This window comes from Cervus elaphus, chromosome 2 (assembly GCF_910594005.1).
Source record: "Cervus elaphus chromosome 2, mCerEla1.1, whole genome shotgun sequence".
In the NCBI taxonomy this organism is placed as follows: Eukaryota; Metazoa; Chordata; class Mammalia; order Artiodactyla; family Cervidae; genus Cervus; species Cervus elaphus.
This window is the reverse complement of record NC_057816.1, coordinates 8886017-8909342: the sequence shown is the minus strand read 5'-3', so window position 1 is coordinate 8909342 and position 23326 is coordinate 8886017. Positions and strand designations below refer to the sequence as shown.

Genomic DNA, 23326 nt, shown 5'->3' with positions numbered 1-23326 from the left:
CTGGGATTCAAATCTCACCTCTGCTACTTATCAGCACAGCTGGAGACAGCTCTCAGGAAAAGAGATAACACAGATTTGTTTGATAACATGAAAGGCCACCAACAAGTGCTCTGGGGCTCAAGTTTCTGCATCTGTAAAGCAGAACAATAAAACCCGCCTCTGGGTCTTCCCAGTGCACCAGCCCCGAGCACTTGTCTCATGCATCCAACCTGGGCTGGTGATCTGTTTCACCCTTGATAATATACATGTTTCAATGCTGTTCTCTCTAAACATCCCACCCTCGCCTTCTCCCACAGAGTCTAAAAGTCTGTTCTGTACATCTGTGTCTCTTTTTCTGTTTTGCATATAGGGTTATCATTACCATCTTTCTAAATTCCATATATACGCGTTAGTAGTGCTCAGCGCTGGTGCACTGGGAAGACCCAGAGGGATCGGGTGGAGAGGGAGGTGGGAGGGGGGATCGGGATGGGGAATACATGTAAATCCATGGCTGATTCATGTCAATGTATGGCAAAAAACCACTACAATATTGTAAAGTAATTAGCCTCCAACTAATAAAAATAAATGGGAAAATAAATAAATAAAGAACAAAGATTACCAATTAAAAAAAAAAAAAAAAAAAAAAACGCCTCTGGGGCTGTGGGAAGGGTCCATGTCAGGGCCAGGTGGCCAGAGATGGCTGGGCAACCGGGCTGACAGTGATGCCTGTGCTCAAGTCTTCAGCCTGCATCCCCTAACGCCAATTGTCTGCGATGCCCATCACCTCACCCCTGTCCCCACCCTGACTGTGATGCTCTTGAGGGCAGAGTTCTGTCTCTGCTATCCTGTCTTGTTTGTGAGCCTGTCTCCACCCCAGCCGAGTCCACACTGATGCCTGCATCAGCTGAGAAAATGGAGAAGGGGACGCACTGAGGACCCACCTGGTCGCTGCGGGGAACCCCGTAGCGCAGCTCATTGACGAAGTGCTCGCAGTTCTCGCTGGTCAGCTTGTAGAGGACCTCCTGGCCTACCAGCTCCTCTGCCCGCTGGACGATTTTGCTGGGAGGCAATGGCGAGTATCTGCCGTCATGCTTGTTGTTGACGTGGTACCGGTCTCTCCCGACCACGTCACACAGCCGCTCCTTCTTCACGAAGGCCTTGTCAGCCAGTGCAGACATGACACTGGCCGCACCAGCTCCTGGGATTTCGCCTGTGGATTCAGGATGAGGAACACGATTGGTCCTGGGCCGGCCCCGAGCCGAGCACCCACCGCATCCACCAGGGGATGAGCAGATGAGTCAGGGTCAGAGCTGTGTGGCTTTGGATAAGACCCTTGTGGTCTCTAGTCCCTGGTTTCCTTATCTGAAATGAGGAGTGAAGTTCCATAATTTGTTGTGATTTTTTTAACCTAGAGAAGCTGGCCTTGTACACCCTGTGACACTCCAGTGGCCCTCTGATTGTGCAAATAAAGGCTCTGAGCATACCCACCTCCCTGGGAGAACGGAGTGTTAATTTTTTGTGATCCCGCCAAGACTCCACTTCCCTGACACACACAAAGCTGATGACTGCAGAAAAGGTGGATGGATTTGGGGAACAGATGCCATTTCCCTTGGAGCAAAGGGACCAAAGCCCCACGGCTGCTCCTAGAGGTATGACACCAGGGAGATTCAAGGGGTACACTGGCATGGCCCTGGCCAACGCTGAGGGGCTAGAAGGTGCAACAGATTTCCAGAAGTGAAACTGCCTTGAAGAAAGGGATTTGGGGTCAATACAGGGAACAGGATGGTGTGGAGTGAAAGCTGGTACCCACACAGAGATCCCTCTTGAGGTCACCAGCTTATATCATGTAGGGAGGGTATGATGACTGAAAACTGGGCTTGCACTAAAGAGGTGGACCGCAGGGAACATCACAGAGGAGACTTGTGTCCCTCAGAGAGCCTCTGTGGCCCTGCCATGATCAGGAACCCCTAGGTTTCTCCCAGGAGGGGAAGCATCCCATTACACGGGGCAGGACCCATCTTGCACTGTGACGCCACGTGACAGCAACAAGCAATGGCCAGAGGGTCTGATCAGAATGCAGGTCCTGTTTTGCTTGGCTTTCCAAAGAGGACCAAACCCCTCTGCCCAGAGAACAACTATGAAATCTGGAAAATCAGAGGAATTCAGACTTCCTTCTAGTAGGGCAGGAGATGCTTAAAGGATTCAGTGAAATAAATAAGAAGGTGCTGTGTTTGAGCCCTGACTCTGTGGAAAGGGTCATTGTGGGGACTGGATCAGGGGAGCTCCAGAGGCCCATCCACCTTCAGCCCCTCCTCGGGCAGGTAGGGGGCTGGGACTGGGGAGAGGCAAGCTAGGTGCCTAGGGCACAGGATTTCGGGAGGTCCAGCTCCAGAGGTGCAAGTTCAGAGTCAACACCCAACAGTGAGGGCTTCCTTACACTCCACACGCTGGGTGCCTCCCTGGTGAGGGTGTGCACAGGCTCAGAGGCAGAAGCAGTGGGTGCTGATTCTGGTCCCATCACTGCATGCTCTTGACCTGTCACTTAACTTAGCTGAGCCAACACTGGGAATCCACAAATACAAGCTAAGATGGATTCATGAACACACATCACTTTAGGAATTTAAAGGTTCCTTTTAAAAGAATTATTTTACTTTTTAAAGTTAGTCTATTAAACAAAATACTAATTAAACAATTGGAGAAAGGGCACCTGGATATAGCTAACACTCGATGACTGAATTTGGGGGAAGCTCAGACTTGACAGTAGAGCCTCAGGTTTAAAGGCAGGAAATAGAGAGTGAGAGCCAGGGTTTGAGTCCTACCTCCAGGACTTTCCTGCTATGTGACCTTGGACAAGTTGCTTAGCTTCTCTGCACCCCCATTCCCTGTAGAAAAGGCCCAATAAATTCCACCTGTGCCTACAGTGGTGGACGGGGAGCTGCAAGGATTTAAGAAACTGACTCATTAAGGTGCCTCCCCCAGTGCCTGGCATAGGGTTAGTGCCCAGCAAGTATCTGCTCTCATTAGCACTGGGTTGTTCTCTAAGTTTCCTTCCGGCTCTGACTTCCACCATTTTCTCAGTAGTATGAGGTCAGTCTCCCCCTTGCCTCACCTATTTCACAAGATTCCTGTGAAGCTCCAATGAGAAGATGCAGATAGGAGCATCTTTTCCCTTTAAGGAGCATCGCTCACCCAGTGATGGGTGTCACACTGTCCACCCAGATCCCTGTCATGCCTTCCCGTCCAGCAGTTACACCCACTCAGCACAGTCAGTCAATACTGAGGCCCTACTATGTGCCAGGCCTTGTCCAAGGTGCTGAAGAGGAACATGCACTAGACAGCCCACCTGCCCTCAACTAGTTTATGCTCTGGTAAAAGGACACTGACAATGAACAAATAGAAAAAATAAAATACTTTTAGGTTTTGAAAAGGCTGTGGGGAAGATTAGGTGAAGTCACACAGAGAGGATGACCATGGGAGGCTGCCCCTGCTCAGACTGGGGAGGGCCACACCCAGGAATGGCCATTTGAGTTGAGACTTGAATGATGAAAGGGAAGCAGCTGCACTGAGAGCCAGGAAAGAGCATCACAAGCAGAAGGGAGAGCAAAAGCAAGGACCTCAGGCAGGAAGGCTGCAAGAAGGCCAGTGTGGCTGAAGTCTTGTTGGAGAACAAGAATAATGTTGGGGTCCCCGGTTACCCACAGCTCCCCCATCCCCCCTGCTCTGGCCTCAGCATGGTGGAGGCCCTGGGTGCCCTTACTTGGCGGGGCCAGGTGGACCACATATCCGTTGCCAATGTAGACGGCCCAGTGTCTGTAGAAAGGGCGGAAAATCTCAATCAGGTCTCCAGGCTGGGGTTCAGGCTGCAAAACCAAGAAAAGGGCTGTTAGAGGTGATGGGAGAGCCGGGAACCAGGGCAGGGCTCAGCCCAGAGGGAGCAGCTCAGCGGCCTTCATCTCCCAGCTCTCCAGGACGTCCTCCCGAGCCCACCTGGCCATGTCAGTGCCCGGTCCACTTCACACACGTGTCCCAGAATTGCAGGGACTACAGGCCTGCCCATCTGTCATTACAACTTGCAAAGTGCACACCTAAAGGGTTTTTTCATTTGCTGGGGCTTCTACCTTCTTGTTACTCTTAATATTATTTACTGAACTCAAACTCTTAAGTCAAGCACTCTGCTAAGTGTTTCACAGGTGCAGCTCAATAAATTCACACAACCCACCTATGAGGTGGGCACTTTTGTGAACCCCGTGTGAGGAAAGAGGAAATCAAGGCTCAGAGATGGAAAGGAGATTCTGCAATATCACACAGCCCCTGAGTGATGTGACCAGGACTCAGCGCTAGGCCGCCTGATTCCCAGGCCATCGTCTTGACCCCCTCAGTGACCTCAGGCAAGCACACGGGTTATCTGCCTAGAGCTGCCCACCCGGGGACCCTGCAGAGGCCGTCACATCCGGGGGATGGTATTCCACAGACACTCCCCTACCTGACCCAGAGCCTGGTGAAGGGTGGTGGCAGCCTCTGGCAGTAATGGCCCCTGGCTGCTCATCCTGAGGGTAAGAGCGCTGCGTGCGTGTGTGACAAGCGACGGAACACTCTCCTCTGCACTGTGCTCACTCCTCTCCTTCTGACACCGGATTGTGGTCTCCCACACTAAGCAATTCAATCCTGGGTGCACACTGACTGGGCGTCCCACAGTTGAACTCAGTTCTGACACTGACGGCCCAGAGTCAGCCCAGACCCCACAGGTTTAGTCCCAGGAGACCGAGCTTCGGATGCCAGGTGCAAGTTGCAGGTTGTTACCTGCGCTCTGAACAACTGGCTATAAATGATGGTTCTCACAGCCCCTTTCCTTGGGTTCAGTGGTTTGCCGGAACAGCTCATAGAACTCAGGGAAACAGTTTACTTGCTAGATGACCAGTTTACTAGAAAATATCCAACTCAGGAATGCAGAGGGCAAGCTGTGGGGCAGGGGGGGATTCAGAGCATCCCTGACCCCTCTGGGGACCACTGCTCTCCAGGACCTCCACGCTCTCCACAACACCCCAGCTTAGCAGTTTTATGGAGGCTTTATTATGTAGGCTCAGTTGATGAGATCATTGCCTACTGGTGATTAATGCTACTTCCAGCTCTTTGGTCACCTGGTCAGTTGAAAAGGGCTTCTTCTCAATGATGAAACACATTCCTCTCTCCGCCACTGCTCAGGAAATTACTCGGGCTTTAGAAGCTCTGTGGCAGGAACCTGGGACCAGGACTAAATACGCATTTCTCATTAAATCACAGTGGGTGTGTGTGGGAGTGAGGGTGTGCATGCGTGTGCAGGGGAAGGTGGGAAGGATGCTGAAACGCTCCTCAGAGCCCCGCCCTGTGATGGGAGCAGTGGCCAGAGCCTGAGAGCGCTCAGGAGAGCTTCAAGATCACTGTCACTCAGTGTACTGAGGTCCCAGTACCAGATACTGTGCTAAGTGCTGGAGGTGGGGGCACTCTGATCTGGACTTCCCTCGTCCTAACCAACCATAAATCTCTTTGGGACACCTGGAGACAGAGCCCCTCAGAGGTTGTTCGGGGCCTCTGTCCTTTCCCGCTCACCCCTTGCTGTTCGGGGAGAGACCCACAGGGTCTGTCCACATCCCACCTCCAAACTCTGGCCTGACTGAGAGATTCCAGCAAAGATGAGTAGGGAGTGTGGACTTCCCCATGTATGGCCTCCCCTAGGACAGCAATGATGGGTAGTTGGAATAGCCCATCATCACTCTACAGTGGCTGTGAAGCAGGGTCAAGGGCAGTTCATTTCTATTTATAGAAGCACTAAAACTGCCAAGAAGCATCCCACGTGGCAGGAAGTATACAGACAAATCATGTTGTCTTATTGCAGCAATTATAATTTATCTTCCCAGAAAAAGGCACCCAGACCTTACTGAGAATCTATTTCAGAACACTGGACAATGGTTACAACTTACAAATCCCATTTGTTTTCCAAAACAAAGGAAAAAAATGTATATTAATTGTTGGGTAAGAGTTACAGGTCCTCAAGGATCCCCAGAAGGGAATTTAACTGGGCGGTTCCATGAATACGCCAGGACATAAAGGCAAGGCAGAGACCCAGCCCTAAGGGAGCCTAAAGATTAGAAAAGGAGACATTTTGGACTTGAGTAATATGTCGGCTTCCCTGGTGCCTCATACGTTACAGAATCTGCCTGCAATGTAGAAGACACAGGTTCGATCCTTCGGTCAGGAAGATCCCCTGGAGAAGGCAATGGCAGCCACCCAAGTATTCTTGCCTGAGATTTCCACGGACAGAGGAGCCTGGTGGGCTACAGTTCATGGTGTCACAAAAAGTCGGACACAACTGAGCAACTGACATTTTCACTTAATATGCTGTCGAGTAATAAGCAGCCTGTAGGTATGCAGACCCAAGGAGCTCACTGTGTCCCAAGCAAATCACAATGAAAGAAGACCCATGCAGAGAAACATGTTTACTACACACACACACACAGAGCAACAAAAATATCTACAAAGAAACTCAGACTCTGTAACACTGAATACTGATGCTAAGTGAAAAAAGCCGTACCAAAAATCTACATACAGTAAAAATCTACATACTGTGTGATTCCATTTATATGTCATTCCAAAATAGCCATCACTATTAGGACAGAAAAGTAATCCATGATTTCCAGGGGCTACAAGGGATGAACAAGGAAGGGGTATGAGGGGATTTTGGAGCAATGAAAGTTTCTGTACTATTCTGTATTTGATCATGGTAAATGGTTACTCAATTGTATATGTTTATCAAAACCCATTGAACTGAACACCAAAGGGAGTAAATTCGACCTTAATTTTTTAATTAATAAAATTTTTTAACTTTGAAAAATGGAAATTTACAGTTTGAAAGCAAAAAAGCTATGCTTTTTTAATACTCAATCATATTGCCTTTCTCTTATAAAAGGCAAAAGGCACATATTTCCAAATATAAACTAGCTTAAAACATGCCACCACTCAAGGAAACTTCTTTTTAAAAATTATCTGAAAGGTGATGGATTCACCCACGGGGCCCTGTGCACTAGTTAGAAGCAAGGACTCGATGTTCATGTGACCACATGGACAATCTTAGCTACAGTGCTGAGTGGAAAAATGAAGACTGAGCTCTGCAAAATACCACTTATATAAATTAAAGACACCCACACACAAACCAATAATACACATCTTATCAGAACCATACCCAAAAAAATTATTTTTAAAAAGCAACAACAAAAGAATCTCAAAAACACACACATCATTTTAGAAACTAAAGAATACATATTAAACATATTGGGATGCTAGCTAGCCATTGGGAAGATGGAGAGAAAAGTGATGATATAATGGAACTTAAAAGTAAACAGAAGACAAGACATCTTGCAAGGACCAGTGAGGACAGGTTGCCATGAACAGAAGACATGAATAATTCACACTCTTTCACTAAACTCTACCTGGAGAAACAACTGCTTAATGATACACACAGCCAACTGTGCTCAATCAAAATTAAAAACTCAAGAAATCATGTTATAAGTTTAGAAATATGAGAACTACAGTCCTTGGGCCCATTGTGTGCCTCTGCTTATTTTTGTCTGCTGGCAAAGAATAATGTTTACATATTTTAATGGTTGGGGGAAAAGTCAAAAGAAGAATATATTGTGACACAAGAAATTATATGAAATTCAAACTCCAGTGTCTATAAAGTTTTATTGGCACACAGCCATGCCCATCAGTTGTGGCCAATGCTGTTTTCTCTCTATGGCAACAGAGACCAAACATAGTAAAATGTTCCCTCTCTGGCCCTTAAGTTTGGATCAACAGTGACCCGTCCCTCACTCAGCTTGATCCCCAGCCCTAAAATCCAGTGGTTCTTCTCCCAGGAACAGGTGAGCCAGCAGGAAGCCAGAAATTCTCCCGAGCACAGTAGCCAGGGCTCTCCCACACAACACAGGCAATGACAAAGGCAAAGCTGAGACTCTGTGCCCACAGGATTTCAGAACAAAAAGTCTTTATGCTCTCCACAAAAGCACAGCTTATAATGAGCTGTGTAACAGCCATTTTCCTTAGCAAGCAAATGGGGAACAATGTCTGGCCTCCGCAATTCGTATCGGAAAAACAACCTAGACAACCATTAATAAGGACCAGTGAAATAAATTATCTTATATGTGTATGTATATACAGCCAATAGAGGGAACAGGTTGGTTTTACATGAGCAGACACAGAAGCAATCAAAAAAATAAGCTGGAAAACATTATCCCATTTTTGTTTAGAAAACATCATTGTGATTGAAAACATATTGCTTTTATGTGAAATCTAAAACTAGGCTACAAATAAACTTATCTACAAAACAGAAATAGAGTTACAGATGTGGAAAATAAACTTATGGCTCTGGGGGGAGCAGAGCAGGGAGAAATAAACTGGAAGATTGCTATTGACATGTACACACTACTATATACAAAACAGATAACTAATAAGCACCTACTGTATAGCACAAGGAATTCTACTCAATACTCTGTAATGGCTTATATGGGAAAAGAATCTAAAAGAGTGGGTATATGTATACATATAACACATTCACTTTGCAGTATACCTGAAACTAACACAACATTGTAAATCAACTATAGCCATATAAAAATTATTTTTTAAAAAAAATTGTACACTTATAAGCAAAACATATTATACACTATGTACGAGCTACAGAAAATACATCAAACTGTTATATACTATATACAGTGGGGGATTGGGATTCAGAGACTTTTACATTTTATGTTATATTATTTTATTATTTTTAATCAATGTGAATTACTTTTATGATAAAAAAAATTTTAATAATTTTAGATGGGAAAAAAATCCTTCATACTGATGACCTTGCAGTTTTTTAATTGGAAAATGTGAATATTTTCTGTCACCAAAACCTCTTAAAACCACCTTTCATTTGAAGCTTGTAAATATTACCAAGATAATAATGCTTAAAAATCATTAACATCTAAATGTATCAAGAACACATAAAACCACAAAATAAAACCGAAAATAATATAGGTGGATACATGTCAGATCTTGGAATAGAGAAAGACATTCTAAAGACAAAGTCCAAAGAAAAAGGTATAAAGTAAAAGGTTGAAAGTTTTTATAGGTTTCCGTGGTGAAGAATCTACCTACCAACGCAGGAGACAAAAGTTTGACCCCTGATCAAGGAAAATCCCACATGCCTTGGAACAATTAAACCCGTGTGCCAAAACTATTGAGCCTGTACTCTAGGCCCAGGCGCCGCAACTACTGAAGCCAACGCACCCTAGAGCCCATGCTCGGCAACAAGAGACGCCTCTGCAACTAGAGAGAAGACCTCGCTCATCGCAACTAGGGGAAAACCTCGCAGCAATGAAGAGCCAGCACAGCCAAAAATAAACAAATAAATAATAAACATTTGGGGGGAAAAGTTTTTATGATTGAAAAAATGTTAAAGCACTTCTTATTTAAACTTTCTATCATTGCCTATTATGTTCACACTCCCTTTTAAGAGAAGATGACCAGCCACAATCCCGACTGCCCCGGCAGCCATATTTTATACCACGTGACCACCGCATCCCAGCCTCCGCCAGCTGGACCAGAAAAAGGCACGGACCCCAAGGAGGTCAGCGTCCTGGGATCCTCCATGGTCCTCTCTCTCACTCTCAAAAATCTGAAGCAAGTAATTTTAAAAATAGCTTTTGACACAAGAGCTAAAATTGAAAAATCATGACACGGGGGAGACAAGAGCGACCCCAGTGAACCACAGGCCAAACCAAGGGTTGGAGTTCTCACACCCACTATGACCAAGCAGAAGACCCCTGTGGACAGTGGGAGAGAAAGAAGCAGGCACGTCAAGAATAGCTAGCTGAGTCACACCATGGGTGGAGCACTAGAGATGCACAATTTCAGCTGTGGAGTGCCTGGAATCACCATGATCCTGAACTGCCTCCCAGCCCCTGGGAGGCCCAGCCTTATTATAGCTCCTGTACTTAGGTTTTCCCCTTACCCCTCCACATGTGTCATTAGAATAAACCTTCTTTACTTGAGCTAGCTTAAGTGGGCTGCTTGTAATCAAAAGAGCCAGACCAGAAAATTCTGTGCACTGAAAAAAACACCACAAACTACCATGACTAACTGGAAGAAAATGACAGCCTTAATATATAAAGAATTTTCATGAACCAAGAAAAAATTTAAACACTGAAACAGGGGAAAAAATGGAGACAGGGTATAATAAATAATTTTAAAAAGAGAAATATATATTACCACTAACACAAGAAAACTTATTCTATCTCACTAGTAATCAAATAAAAGTAAATTAAAAACAGTTCAGGGGAAATACTAATAGTAAATATAAGAAAAGATGCAGGTAAACAGGTACCCTCAGTCACTGTTGATAGGAGTATAAATCAGTACAACTTTTCTGAAGGTCAATTTGGCAATTTGTATCACTAACCTTAAAAATGGGCTTCCAGGTGGCACGAGCGGTAAAGAACCTGCCTGCCAATGCAGGAGACATAAGAGACGTGGGTTGGATCCCTAGATCAGGAAGATCCCCTGGAGGAGGGCATGGCAACCTACTCCAGTATTTTTGCCTAGAGAATCCCTTGGACAGAGGAGTCTGGCAGGCTATGGTCCATAGGTTCGCAAAGAGTCGGACACAACTGAAGCAACTTAGTACACACCCATGCATGCACACAACCTTAAAAATATTCATATTCTCTGACCCACATCTTTATAGACCAGATCTTAACAATAACCTGAAATGTCTACAAAAGATGTCACAAAATCACATCTAATGACAAAACAATAGATATCTAAATATCCTATATAAAGATATTAGTTAAATCTTGCCATATTTATAGTATACTGTACAGTTATGTTTTAAAAGTTATATTTTAAAAGAATACTCAAGGACAAGAAATGTCTGTAATATAATGGTTAATAAAAAGGTTTTACAGTCAAGGATAACTCAATTTTTTAAGTTAGAAAAAAAACCTTTACACAAAATGGTATTTTTTTTTAAACTTTGTTCCAAAAGGAAAACCGACACATTAAAAAAAAAAAACTGGAAATACACCAAAATGTAAACAGTGTTTATTACTAGTTGTGGAATTTGGGATATTAATTTTCTTTTTAATTCTTTTCTAGTTTACCAGAGGTGTAAATACATATATATTTGTTTTAGAATCAGAAAACAATATAAAGCTTGATAAACATCAGTGTGCTCAATCTGGGGTAATCCCTACAATTACTATTATGTAACAAAATAAATACACAAAAGACTAGAAAGATATATACCAACATCCTAACAGAGTCCCTCCAGGTGCTCAGGCTAAAGGTGGTTGTTGTGATTATTTTGTTTCTTTCCATTTTTCTGTGTTTTCCAGCTTTACTGCAATGAGCATTTTTAAGTTTATAGCATACTTTCCAGCTTTATTATTTCTCCACTTTATTATGAAGATTTTTCAAATGCTCAAAGTTGAAAGCATTTCTTAGTGAACATATACCCACCACCTAGATTCTACCATTGTGTTATTGTATTTACTTTATCACATATATATCCACCTATTCATTCCAACTGTATATGTCTTTAAACTCCTCTTACGTCTGTGAGAGGCAGAAGTAAAGCACTGAGGGCGTCTGGGACAATGACAACAATAACAACAGCAGTAAAACAAGCATGTGATGTACTCTCACGCTGATGGGCTCCAGAACTCACTGGGTTCCTGACCTCAAGCCTCCAGCCTTTATTCCGAGCTATGGTCTCAGACCCAAGCCTTGCCCAAGTTACAGGAGAGGAGGTTGCCAGCATGCATGCAGAATCACCCTGCCCTTAACAAACACCCTCTCCCACCTCAGGGAAGTGGTGTAACTGGTCAACGATACCCCTTGAGAATTCTTTCACCTTGGGGATGCTCACCTCTGCCTGGGAGGGTCAAAGGACTCATTCATTTGCTCATTCATTCAACAAAGGCTCACAGAGCTGGGTACCTGGGCTATGCCCGTGAACAAAGCCAAGATACCTATCTTCATAGAGCTCTTGTTCAGTATCAGAGAGAGAGAGAGAAATTCTTCAAATGCATTTAAAGCCTCAGCGTGGGTGCGCTTAGTTGCTCGGTCCTGTGTGACTCTTTGTGACCCCATGGACTGTAGCCCATCAGCCTCCTCTGTCCATGGGATTCTCTAGACAAGAATACTGGAGTGAGTGGCCATTCTCTTCTCCAAGGAATCTTCCTGATCCAGGGATCGAACTCCGATCTCCTGCATTGCAGGAGGATTCTTTATCGTTTGAGCCACCAGGGAAGCCCCAGTAAATGATGATATCAAATAGAAGAGATATCAAATAAAAACAAAAAGAAAGAAAAGGTAGGACAGGATTAAGTGGTCTGGAGTGCAATGTGGTGGGCAGCGGTGGGAGGGAAGGATGCGGGCTGCAACAGTCTAAGGGTGTCAGGGAAGGCAGAGAGTAGGCCCTGCAGATGCTGGGAACATCCAGGCCAAGGGGACAGCCTGAGCAAAGGCCCCAGGTAGGAGTGTGTTTGAGGAACAGCCTGAAGTCCAGCGTGGCTGGAGTGCAGGGGGGAGGAGGAGAGGGTAGGTTGGAAGATGGAGAGAGAAGCTGATGACTCAGACAAGATGGGGACAGCAGAGCATGAGAAATAATGGATTCTGGACTTCTTTGAAGGTAGACTCAACAGGATTTGCTGTTGCAATGAGGAAGGGTTTGAAAGAAAGAGGAGTGAAATGTGACTTCAAGGTTTCCAGGAGGCCGAATGGGCAGGCTGCTGGCGGGGAGGGTACACTGGGTTGAAATGTCCACCTGAAGCGGGGCAGCTGCATGTGTGAGTCTGGAGATCAGAGGAGCAGTCTGGGGTGAAGGTCACTGCTGATCTTTAGAACAGCTCCTATTGGGAGTTGGAGGCAAAAACCTGGCTGAAACGGGTATGAGAGAGACCAGGAGAAGAGGACCTCCTGGGAAAGGCAGCACCTGAGATTTTTGTTGAAGACTTGAAAAATGAGGGAGAGCATGTATTCAAACCCAAATCCTGCACTTTTGTGGTGGGGGGGAAGGCCACACCATGTAGCAGACAGGATTTCCTGACCAGGGATCAAACCTGTGCCCTCTGCAGTGGAAGCACTGAGTCTTAACCACTAGACTGCCAGAGAAGCCCCCCCAATCCTTCACTCTTAACCCTCATACTCTGCTGCAATCAGAGGAAGCAGAAAAGCAGATATATGGAAAGCAGACAGATGGAGACAGGTGAACAGGGGTGGGGGCAGACAGGAGCAAAAGCACAGTAGTGCAGGCATCTCAGGGCGACCTCAGGGTTGGGTCAGAAGCAGGATCCCGGAGGTGGGCCCCAGGCCTGGCGTTTTGGTTTTTTTTTTAAGCCTCCGGGTGATTCTATTGTGCAGCCCAAACGGAGAACCACAGGAGGGGGTGTCCACAGGGCAGAGAAGGCTAGACAGAGAGGGGAAGTCATACCTCATTTTGCAGTTGGGGAAACTGAGACTAAGAGATGAGGTCACTTACCCAGGGTCAGCCCGCAAGTAGCCAATCAGGAACCTGAACCCCCACCTCGTCCCCACCACAAGGAGGAGGGACACCGCCCGGCCCTCTAGCAGATTTCACCACCTGCCCCTGCACGATAACCCCCATTCACTCCTGCAACTCAGAGCCAGTGTGAGACCCTCAGGTGCGGGCACTGCACAGGACCGGAGGGGAAAGGAAAGGCGCTTCCAGAAGAATTTTCAACCCAAGGGTTGAAACAAAGCAAAAGGAATGTTTTTTTTTTTTCATTCAAGACCACTAAGGAAGCATTCCAGTCCACCCACACTCAGCCCCATTTAGCCCCCTCGTCAGAAGTTTGCAACGTTGGGGTTTTTTTTCATTAATTTATTTTTTTATTGAAGGATAATTGCTTTACAGAATTTTGCTCTTTTCTGTCAAACCTCAACATGAATCAGTCATAGGTATATGTATACACCCTCCCTTTTAAACCTCCCTCCCATCTCCCTCCCCATCCCATTCCTCCAGGTTGACACAAAGCCCCTGTTTGAGTTTCCTGAGCCACACAGCAAATTCCCGTTGGCTATCTATTTTACATATGGTAGTGTCAGTTTCCATGTTACTCTTTCCATATGTCTTACCCTCTCCTCCCCTCTCCCCAGGTCCATAAGTCTATTCTCTATGTCTGTTTCTCCATTGTTGCCCTGTAAATAAATTCTTCAGTACCATTTTTCTAGATTCCATATATATGTGTTAGAACACAATATTTATCTTTCTCTTTCTGACTCACTTCACTCCATATAATAGGTTCTAGGTTCATCCACCTCACCAGAACTGACTCAAATGCATTCTTTTTATGGCTGAGTAATATTCCATTGTGTGTATGTACCACAACTTCTTTATCCATTCATCTGTTGATGGACATCTAGGTTGCTTCCATGTTCTAGCTATTGTAAATAGTGCTGCAATGAACAATGGGACACGTGTCTCTTTCAATTTTGGTTTCTTCAGGGTATATGCCTAGGAATGGGATTGCTGGGTCATATGGTGGTTTTATTCCTAGTTTTTTAAGGAATCTCCATACCATCCTCCATAGTGGCTCTATCAATTTACATTCCCACCAACAGTGCATGAGCACTCCCTTCTCTCCACACCCTCTCCAGCATTTATTGTTTGTAGACTTTTTGATGAGGGCCATTCTGACCAGTGTGAGGTGACATTTCATTATAGTTTTGATTTGCATTTCTCTAATGATGAGTGATGTTGAGCATTTTTCATGTGTTTTTCATGTGTTAGCCATCTGTATGTCTTCTTTGGAGAAATGTCTAAGTCTTTTTCCCACTTATTGATTGGGTTGTTTGTTTTTCTGGTATTGGGTTGTATGAGATGTTTGTATATTTTGGAAGTTAATCCTTTATCAGTTGTTTCATTTGCTATTATTTTCTCCCATTCTGAGGGTTGCCTTTTCACCTTGCTTATAATTTCCTTTGCTGTGCAAAAGCTTTTAAGTTTAATCAGGTCTCACTTGTTTACTTTTGCTTTTATTTCCATTACTCTAGGAGGTGGGTCATAGAGGATCTTGCTTTGATTTATGTCCCTGAGTGTTCTACCTATGTCTTCCTCTAAGAGTTTTATAGTTTCTGGTCTTACATTTAGGTCTTTAATCCATTTTGAGTTTATCTTTGTGTATGGTGTTAGGAAGTGTTCTAATTTCATTCTTTTACATGTAGCTGTCCAGTTTTCCCAGCACCATTTATTGAAGAGGCTGTCAATGTTGGGGTTTTTTTTTAATGAAATATTTCAGGCATACAAAAAATACAGAAAGTAGCCTAGTGAGCATGACTGCTGTGTTTAAATCAGGATGCATTTGGTTTTTAGAAACTGCATACTGATTACAGCCTTGGGGCGCCGAAGCCACATAGCCAGGGTTCAAATTCTAGCTGTACTACTTATTAGCTGAGTGGCCTTGGGCATGTTACCTAACTCCCAGCCTCAGCTCCCTCAGCTCTAAGATAAGGGTAATTACAGCACAGGATTCAGGAGACTGTCCTGATGATCACATAAGTTAGTATCTGTGAAGCAAACACTACCTGGTACATAGGGGCCTGCTCAGTCGCTGCAGTAGTGTTTGGCTCTTTGCGACCCCATGGACTGTACCCCGCCAGCCTCCTCTGTCCATGGGATCCTCCAGGCAAGAACACTGGAGTGGGAATTGAAAGAGACACATGTACCCCAATGTTCATCGCAGCACTGTTTACAATAGCTAGGACACGGAAGCAACCTAGATGTCCATCAGCAGACGAATGGATAAGGAAGTTGTGGTACATATTCACAATGGAATATTACTCAGCTATTAAAAAGAATGCATTTGAGTCAGTTCTAATGAGGTGGATGAAACTGGAACTGGAGCCTATTATACAGAGTGACGTAAGTCAGAAAGAAAAACAGCAATACAGTATATTAACGCATATATATGGAATTTAGAAAGACGGTAACAATGACTCCATATGCAAGACAGCAAAAGAGACACAGATATAAAGAACAAACTTTTTGACTCTGTGGGAGAAGGTGAGGGTGGGATGATTTGAGAGAATAGCTTTGAAACATGTATATTATCATATGTGAAACAGATGACCAGTCCAAGTTCGATGCATGAAACAGGGCACTCAAAACCGGTACACTGGGACAACCCTGAGGGATGGGATGGGGAGGGAGGTGGGAGGGGGCTTCCGGATGTACACCCATGACTGATTCATGTCAATGCATGGCAAAAACCACCACAGTATTGTAAAGGAACTAGCCTCCAATTAAAATAAACAAATTAATTTTTTAAAAAAAGAATACTGGAGTGGGTTGTGATGCCCTTCTCCAGGGGATCTCCTGACTCAGGGTAGAACATGTGTCTCCTGCATTGGCAGGTGGGTTCTTTACCACTAGTGCCACCTGGGAAGCCCTGGCAAATAGGTAGTGTTCTGTAAATGGCAGTTTTTGCTGCCACTGTTCTTGGGGGTGTTTTTATTATTCTTGATTTGGAAGGTTCGCAGACAGCTCCAGGACCAACTGGAGACACTCTGGAGGTTGTGAAACCCAGCCTGAGAGCAAGTTCTCTTTGTTCCCAAATCACATGCTGTGGTGAGTGTGGAAATCCCTCATCTCACCCACTCCATTTCTGATACTCTGGGGAAACCCGCGAGAGGCACGTAATTCAAAACAAAAGCAAAACCCTCAAGTCCGGGGAGGGTGCTAAGAACGGACTTTGCCGGTAGGGTTGGGAGTTTTGATGCAAAGACTTTAGGGAGAAAAGAAGCCCCGGAGGAGCCCACCCTCAATACTGTCTGTCTGAGACTGCGTTTTCAGAAGCAGAACCCAGTCCACCTAAGACTGAGGCCCCTTTGCTCTATTGCTGTGTGACCTTCAGGAATCACTTAACCTCTCTGAGCTTCTCCAGCAGAGTTTGTGTCAGGAATAATGAGATAATGGGGGTGAGAACTCTAAAATCCACTTAACACCTGTTAGAAAGTCCCAAACTCATGCCCCAGGCTTGAGTGGGTGCAGGGAACTGGGTGAAGGGGGAGACCAGACTCCCCAGTTTCAGGCTCAGCAAGAAGGTAGAGGAGGGACTGGGTTGACTCATCACCTCTTGCCTCCCAGCCTCTGGGAGAGGGACAGTGGCAGCTCCAATCAGGCACCAGTCCAGCCCCAGCAACCCAAAGGTCATGGGCATCCTGGAAAAAGGAGGCAAAACTCATCCACCTTCCCAGGCTCTTGACCCCCCACAAGCCCCAAACCTGTCCCATGTGTTGAACGTCAGCCCACGGGAACCAGGACTTCCCCTGAACTCATCTGGGAACCACCACCGCTGCCACCAGGCACCCCTCGCGGTTTTCACAAGTTACTTGGAATCCTTACAGCAGCCCCGTTTTAACCACCAGAAAACAGCTCAGAGATGGGAAGTAACTTGCCCAAGAGAACTCCTGAGAAGTGGGGCCAGGGGGCTTCCCTGCTGGCTCAGCAGTAAAGAATCCGCCTGCCAATGCAGGAGACACGGGTTCAATCCCTGATCCGGGAAGATCCTACATGCCATAGAGCAACTAAGCCCGTGCCCCACAGCTGCTGAGCCTGTGTTCTAGAGCCCAGGAGCCTCAACTTCTGAAGCCCGCCTGCCCTAGAGCCGATGCTCTGCAACAAGAAGCAATAAGGAGCGAACTGCAACTGAAGACCAGGCCCCACCCGCCACAACTAGAGAAAAGCCCACGCAGCACCGAAGACCCAGCACAGACAAAACTAAATTCATTAACTAAATTATTTTTGAAAAGAAGTGATGCCAGGATTACACTACAGGTCTTCCTGAACCCAAAGGCCAAGTTCTCTTCGCTGCACCCAGTAATTCACACGAAGCTTCTGACATCGGCTCACCACCCCCACGGTGAGTTTTGCCTCTGCTTCACTGTGTTCTAGGCCTACAAGGCCCTTGACTGTTTGCTAGCAAATTCCTACTCATCCTTCATGTCTCCGCCTCCTCAGCGCCTCCCCCTGACTTCCCAGCAGAGTGTTTATCAGCCACAGCTTGGTGTATCTATAATGATGACTATAATTGTTGGGCTGAGCCCCCAGGAAAGGAGCGATCGGCTTCCCTGCCCCGCCCTCCAGGCACATACAACGTCCTCAGCAGAGGTTTGTGGGCTAGAGGAACGCTCTGCTTCCTGCTCAAGCCCCTCCACGGTGCAGATGAACCCCTGCCCTGCCTGAAGCATCCACTTCTCCCTCCTCCCCTTTGCACCATAACTAGCTCCACAGAGATCTGTCAGGATGTCAGGCAAACCTCGAGGGTTGTGAAGAGGTCCATAAGAGAGTCTCAAGTCAGAGCCCAGAGCAGGCCCATCAATTTCTGCATATCTGCAGGCAGGTATAGAGATGCAGATGTAGAGAACAGACTCGTGGACACAGGAGGGGAAGGCGAGGGTGGGATGAATTGAGAGAGTACCACTGACAGACGTACAGTACCACGTGTAAAATAGAAAGCTGGCAGGAAGCAGTTCTGTAGCGCAGGGAACTCAGCTCCAGGGCTCTGTGATAACCTAGAAGGTGGGATGGGAGTGGGGGTGAGAGGCTCCAGAGGGAGGGGATGTGTGTGTATACTTATAGCGGATTTGTGTTGTTTTACAGCAGAAACCAACACTATAAAGCAATTGTCCTCCAGCTTGAAATAAATTTTTTAAAAAATTTCTGTGTATCTGGAGCCTCAGATGCCCTTTGGATCTTCACTTACCCAGCAGCAGCTGCTCAACAAGCCACGGGTTTAAGGACAGGGTGCATGCAGAAGGGAAGGCAAAGCTCTTGGACCACGCGTCCTAAGCAAATGTATTAATAGAACACAGTGGCACTGACCTGGAGGCCTTGGGCTGGACTAAAGGGCTTGGAGACATGTGGGCCCATATGGTAGATATGCAGCCTCTCCAACCCCGGGAGATCCAGGGAGCTCTATCAGAATAACTACAGTTGTCAAGTCTTAAGAGCCAGGCTTCCCAGGTGGCTCAGTGGCAGAATCCGTCATACAGGAGATGTGGGTTTGATCCCTGGGTTGGGAAGATCCCCTGGAGAAGGGAACAGCAACCCACTCCAGTATTCTTGCCTGGGAAATCCCCTGGACAGAGGAGCCTGGCAGGCTACAGTCCACGCAGTTGCAAAGAGTCGGACACGACAAAGTGCGCGCACACACACACACAAGAGCCAGGCCGTGGCATACACAGAGCGGGAAAGTGCACCCATCCTCCGGTGCAGACAAAGAGGCGAGAGTTGTCCGTAGAGAATTTTAAAACAATAAGACATACCAAGAATCCATCTGCTGTTTATTCTCACCATATGCCAACACTTTTAAACAGTATCAGTGATAATGGTCTAAGTTCTAACTCATGCGATTCCTGCCGAGATTTAATAACATGTATGCGAGCTTTACGTTAGCACACATTCCTGTTCTTTGAAAAGCTTAGTTTTCTATGTGGAAGTCTAATCAGAGAACACCTAGGTATACAGTGAACCTCCAACACACACAGACTCAGCTCCATGTGTCTGCTTCAGCAGGAAGTTCTGAATGGCTCAGAATGGTTCGAGTTCACTTTCAGGACAGTTTGGGCTACCAATCCCTCCCTACATTTTCCTATGTTTAAACAGAAGTCTGTGCTCCCAGCACCAGAAGAAAAGAGATTAAAAGAGAAGTGTTTGAAAGTCTGAATCAATTTCACTGGGAACTAAACTCTCATTCTAAAGCAATGGATTAAATAAATGTCAAAGTTCACCATCATTCAGCCATTTTCTCTGACTTTTGCCAAAGAAGAAAAACTTGGGAGAATTTTACCAAATAAATTAAAAACTTATGATGGATTTTCTGGTGAAGATGTTTTAGTCAAAATGTTTTAAATGTGGATATATTTTAAAGCCTTTGAATGGATAAACAACAAAGTCCTACTGTATAGCACAGGGAACTATAGTTAATATCCTGTGATAAATTATAATGGAAAAAACATTAAAAAGAATATATATGTGTGTATATACATATATATAACTGAATCACTGTGCTGTTCAGCAGAAATTAACATTGTAAATCAACTATATGCCAATAAAATAAATTTTAAAAATAAAAATAAAAAATCAGAAATTCCCTAGCAGTCCAGTGCTTAGGACTCCCTGATCTCACTGCCTAGAGCCTGAGTTCTACCCCTGGTCAGGGAATTAAATCCTGCAAGCTGAATGGCACAGACAAAAAACAAAACAAACAAAAAACCTAGAGATCAACAAACATAAATAAAATTAAAAATAAAAGCCACTAAAATTAATTTTTTAAGATATAGGCAGCATTTCAGTTTCTGGAATTTAATACAAAATGGGATTTTTATGAATCTCTGACAAACCGATTCTAATGTTTAAGGCTTTTCCTATTTGTATATCTGTTGTTTCATATGAGAGAAACTTTCGAAATTAATAAAAGCTGTTCTTCAATCAACTGTGAGCCAAGATATATTGACAAGTCTGCCTCTACTGAGAGCTGCATATGCAAAGAAGATCAGTTTTGTCAAAGTCAAGGACAACTTCTCAGAAAAAGTTCCAAAACAGAAACTGTAATGTTGTCATTATTCATGACTATAACCAACCTAACTATAAGAACAAGTTTTCTTCTAAATTACATTAATGCAACTAAAAACTATTAACCCATTACTTCTATTTTTCTCTATAACATCTACCCTACTTTACAATTTTTAGTTTTTCACTGGCATGATTTCATATACAAAGCTCAACAGAAGCAGCTTTACTGTGTTTACTTTCCGGCCATTACTAATATTTATTTCATGATTATTACTGAAAATAGTGTTGTTAGATAAGGAAGAGGAATGTTTTTAAAAGACCACTCCCAGCATCAAATATGCCAGGTACACCCTAATACCAGGCGCTGCCTTAAGCTCTTTACACGGATTAAACAATAATCATAATCACAACAATGAATTACAGGTGAGCACTTAATATGTCTGCGAAGCACTGTTCTGAGCACTTCAGAAGTATTAAGTCACATAATCGTCACTGTGGGATTGGAAACATGATCAAAGTGCCCCAGCTAGGGAACACGATCGTGAACATTATCCCAGGGGTGTCTTCCTCAAAAGCCAGGCTCGAACCTCTCTGCAGAGGGTCCTGCTAGGTTGAAAGGAAGCATATGCTAAGCCCCTTTATGATTTCTGAACCACATCACAGATCAGAAATTGGGAAAGTGAAAGTTGGTAAACTGCCGGCAGGGCGCCATGAAGTGTCTCAGCCGAGGCCAGAAAAACGCCCCTGTGGTCAAATCCAGGCGGTGGCGGGGAGCGGGGGGTTTGCATCAGGTGCAGCCCCAGACTCTGTGCTCCAGGGGCCCTTCCAGGCGCTCTGCTCTGACTCAGGAAGGCAGACAGGACCTAGGCGGAGCAAGTCTGTCCTCGCTGCCTCCCAGCTCCGGTTGGCCCTGCTCCTGTCTCAGGCAAACAGGACCTACCCACACAAGTACTCACACTAAGACAGCTCTAACCACTGACCGTCTCCCGCCTGAAGCCCACCGGCCAATGGAGGTGTGGCCCGCACATCCTCAACGACCGGTTCTCTGATGACTCAGACCCGCCCAAACACGGCCCCCACCCCCAGCCCACACCCGCCTGCCTTACTTACAAACGGTGCACGCATCTTCCTGGGTGATGGGGGCCCTCGATTTCAGTCTCGAGTTGACTTGATCAGCTGTGTAAATGCCTGAGGCAGGAGGGAGGGGGAGTCACCGTCAGCAATAAGAAACCGCGTCCCCAAGACCCCAGGGGCCAGTGGCTTCTGGCGGAGGAGATCGTGCCCAGTTGATCTCCAAATTCTCCGGCAACGACCCGCTCACTCAGTTCCAGTTCCTTGCCGGCCCCCTCCTAGCCCCGGCACCTGGCCATGAACCCTCGCAAGGCGGGCAGGAAGGTTCACCTGATACCGGAGAGGCTGGCGGTGCAGCGGCGGGGAGCGCGATCGGTGTCACTTGCCCCGGCGGCCGCGCCCCAGAAAGTCCGCGGCGCCGCGCGCGCGCGCGTGCTCAGCTAAACCGAACTAATTTGTTTACTCCAGTCTCACCCAAGTTCTCCATCCCCCACACAGCCTGGGACACCGGGAGAGCCACCCCAAGCGTCTCACCCTCCTTACGAGCTTGGAAGTACCGCTCCACCCACCTCGCGAACGTGGAAGGCAGTAGCGGTATCCACCAAGAAGGGAACCAGTTAAATGGCCGCAGAGGGCAGGTCAGCGTGAGGTCACTCGGCCACTCCCCGTGTGACTAATTAGAGCCTCGCAGAGCTCCACGCCCCAGGGGGCCTCTGGGGCAGTCAGGCCAGGATGCTTTCCGCTCACCCCGAACCTTCTCCGCACACCCTCCCCTAAGCAGAGGAGCCGCCTGAAACCACCTAGGGGCTCCCCCACCCTCAGTAGTTTAAGATCTCGTATACCTATCTATACATACCGCACTGCAGTGTAATCAATTTGCTCATCCCCTCAAGTGGGCTTATCCTGTAGTTTAAAACTACCGTCAGTCAGTTCAGTTCAGTCGCTCAGTCGTGTCCGACTCTTTGCGACCCCATGAATCGCAGCACGCCAGGCCTCCCTGTCCATCACAAACTCCCGGAGTTTACTCAAACTCATGCCCATCGAGTCGGTGATGCCATCCAGCCATCTCATCCTCTGTCGTCCTCTTCTCCTCCTGCCCCCAATCCCTCCCAGCATCACGGTCTTACACCCCCGTTATCCACGAGTTCTCTATCTGCCCTCTGCTGGGTAAAAAAATAAGGGGAGACAGAATTATGGATAAGCTGAGGTTATTTTAGGGTTTCGGACTTCCGGTTTGGGGCATTCGCTGGGGATGTTGGAACACATCCTCCTAGGATAATGGGGGGTTGTATATTAATTTTTAAAGCCATTTAAAGGCAAGGGCCTAGCAGAGAGAAAGTATTTTTTAACTATTGGGTCCCAAGCCATCAGATATCCCCCAAATCTGGCACCAACCTGGCACATGGTAGGCATTTCACGGATGAAGGAATGAATGACCAAACACAAGCCCTTCTTGTGCACCGGGCTGTGGCTCTGCAGGGGTAAAAGCAGTTCCGGTATATCACTATTTCCTGACCCTTCGCTGCTGGCACTGAGCTTGGAATCAGGACCCGTTGGCCAAATCCTGAACCTACAGGGTCAAGAGCACCCTTCCCTCTCTGAGCCTCAGTTTGTTCATCTGCAAACTGGGTGGTGGTGATATTGTACAAGATGTAAGATAATGTATAA

At 46.1% G+C, this 23326-nt stretch overlaps 1 protein-coding gene across 4 annotated transcripts in view; it reads right to left on the bottom strand.

The window, feature by feature from the left end:
* The window catches only part of PLAAT3 (phospholipase A and acyltransferase 3), a 31189-nt gene extending 8877 nt beyond the window's left edge, over window positions 1–22312 (bottom strand). The window contains exons 1-4 of one of the 4 annotated variants that reach the window (XM_043870947.1): window positions 22202–22312; window positions 21698–21775; window positions 3737–3839; window positions 921–1189 (exon numbers count right to left, since the gene is read on the bottom strand). In XM_043870947.1, coding sequence (XP_043726882.1) covers window positions 921–1189; window positions 3737–3839; window positions 21698–21712 — 387 coding nt within the window. In that variant the 5' untranslated portion in view covers window positions 21713–21775; window positions 22202–22312. Of the gene's footprint in view, window positions 1–920; window positions 1190–3736; window positions 3840–21697; window positions 21776–21908; window positions 21961–21988; window positions 22178–22201 lie in introns of those variants that run through there. The other 3 variants (XM_043870939.1, XM_043870955.1, XM_043870963.1) reach the window with 3 other exon arrangements.
* Between the last annotated feature and the right edge of the window lie 1014 nt (window positions 22313–23326).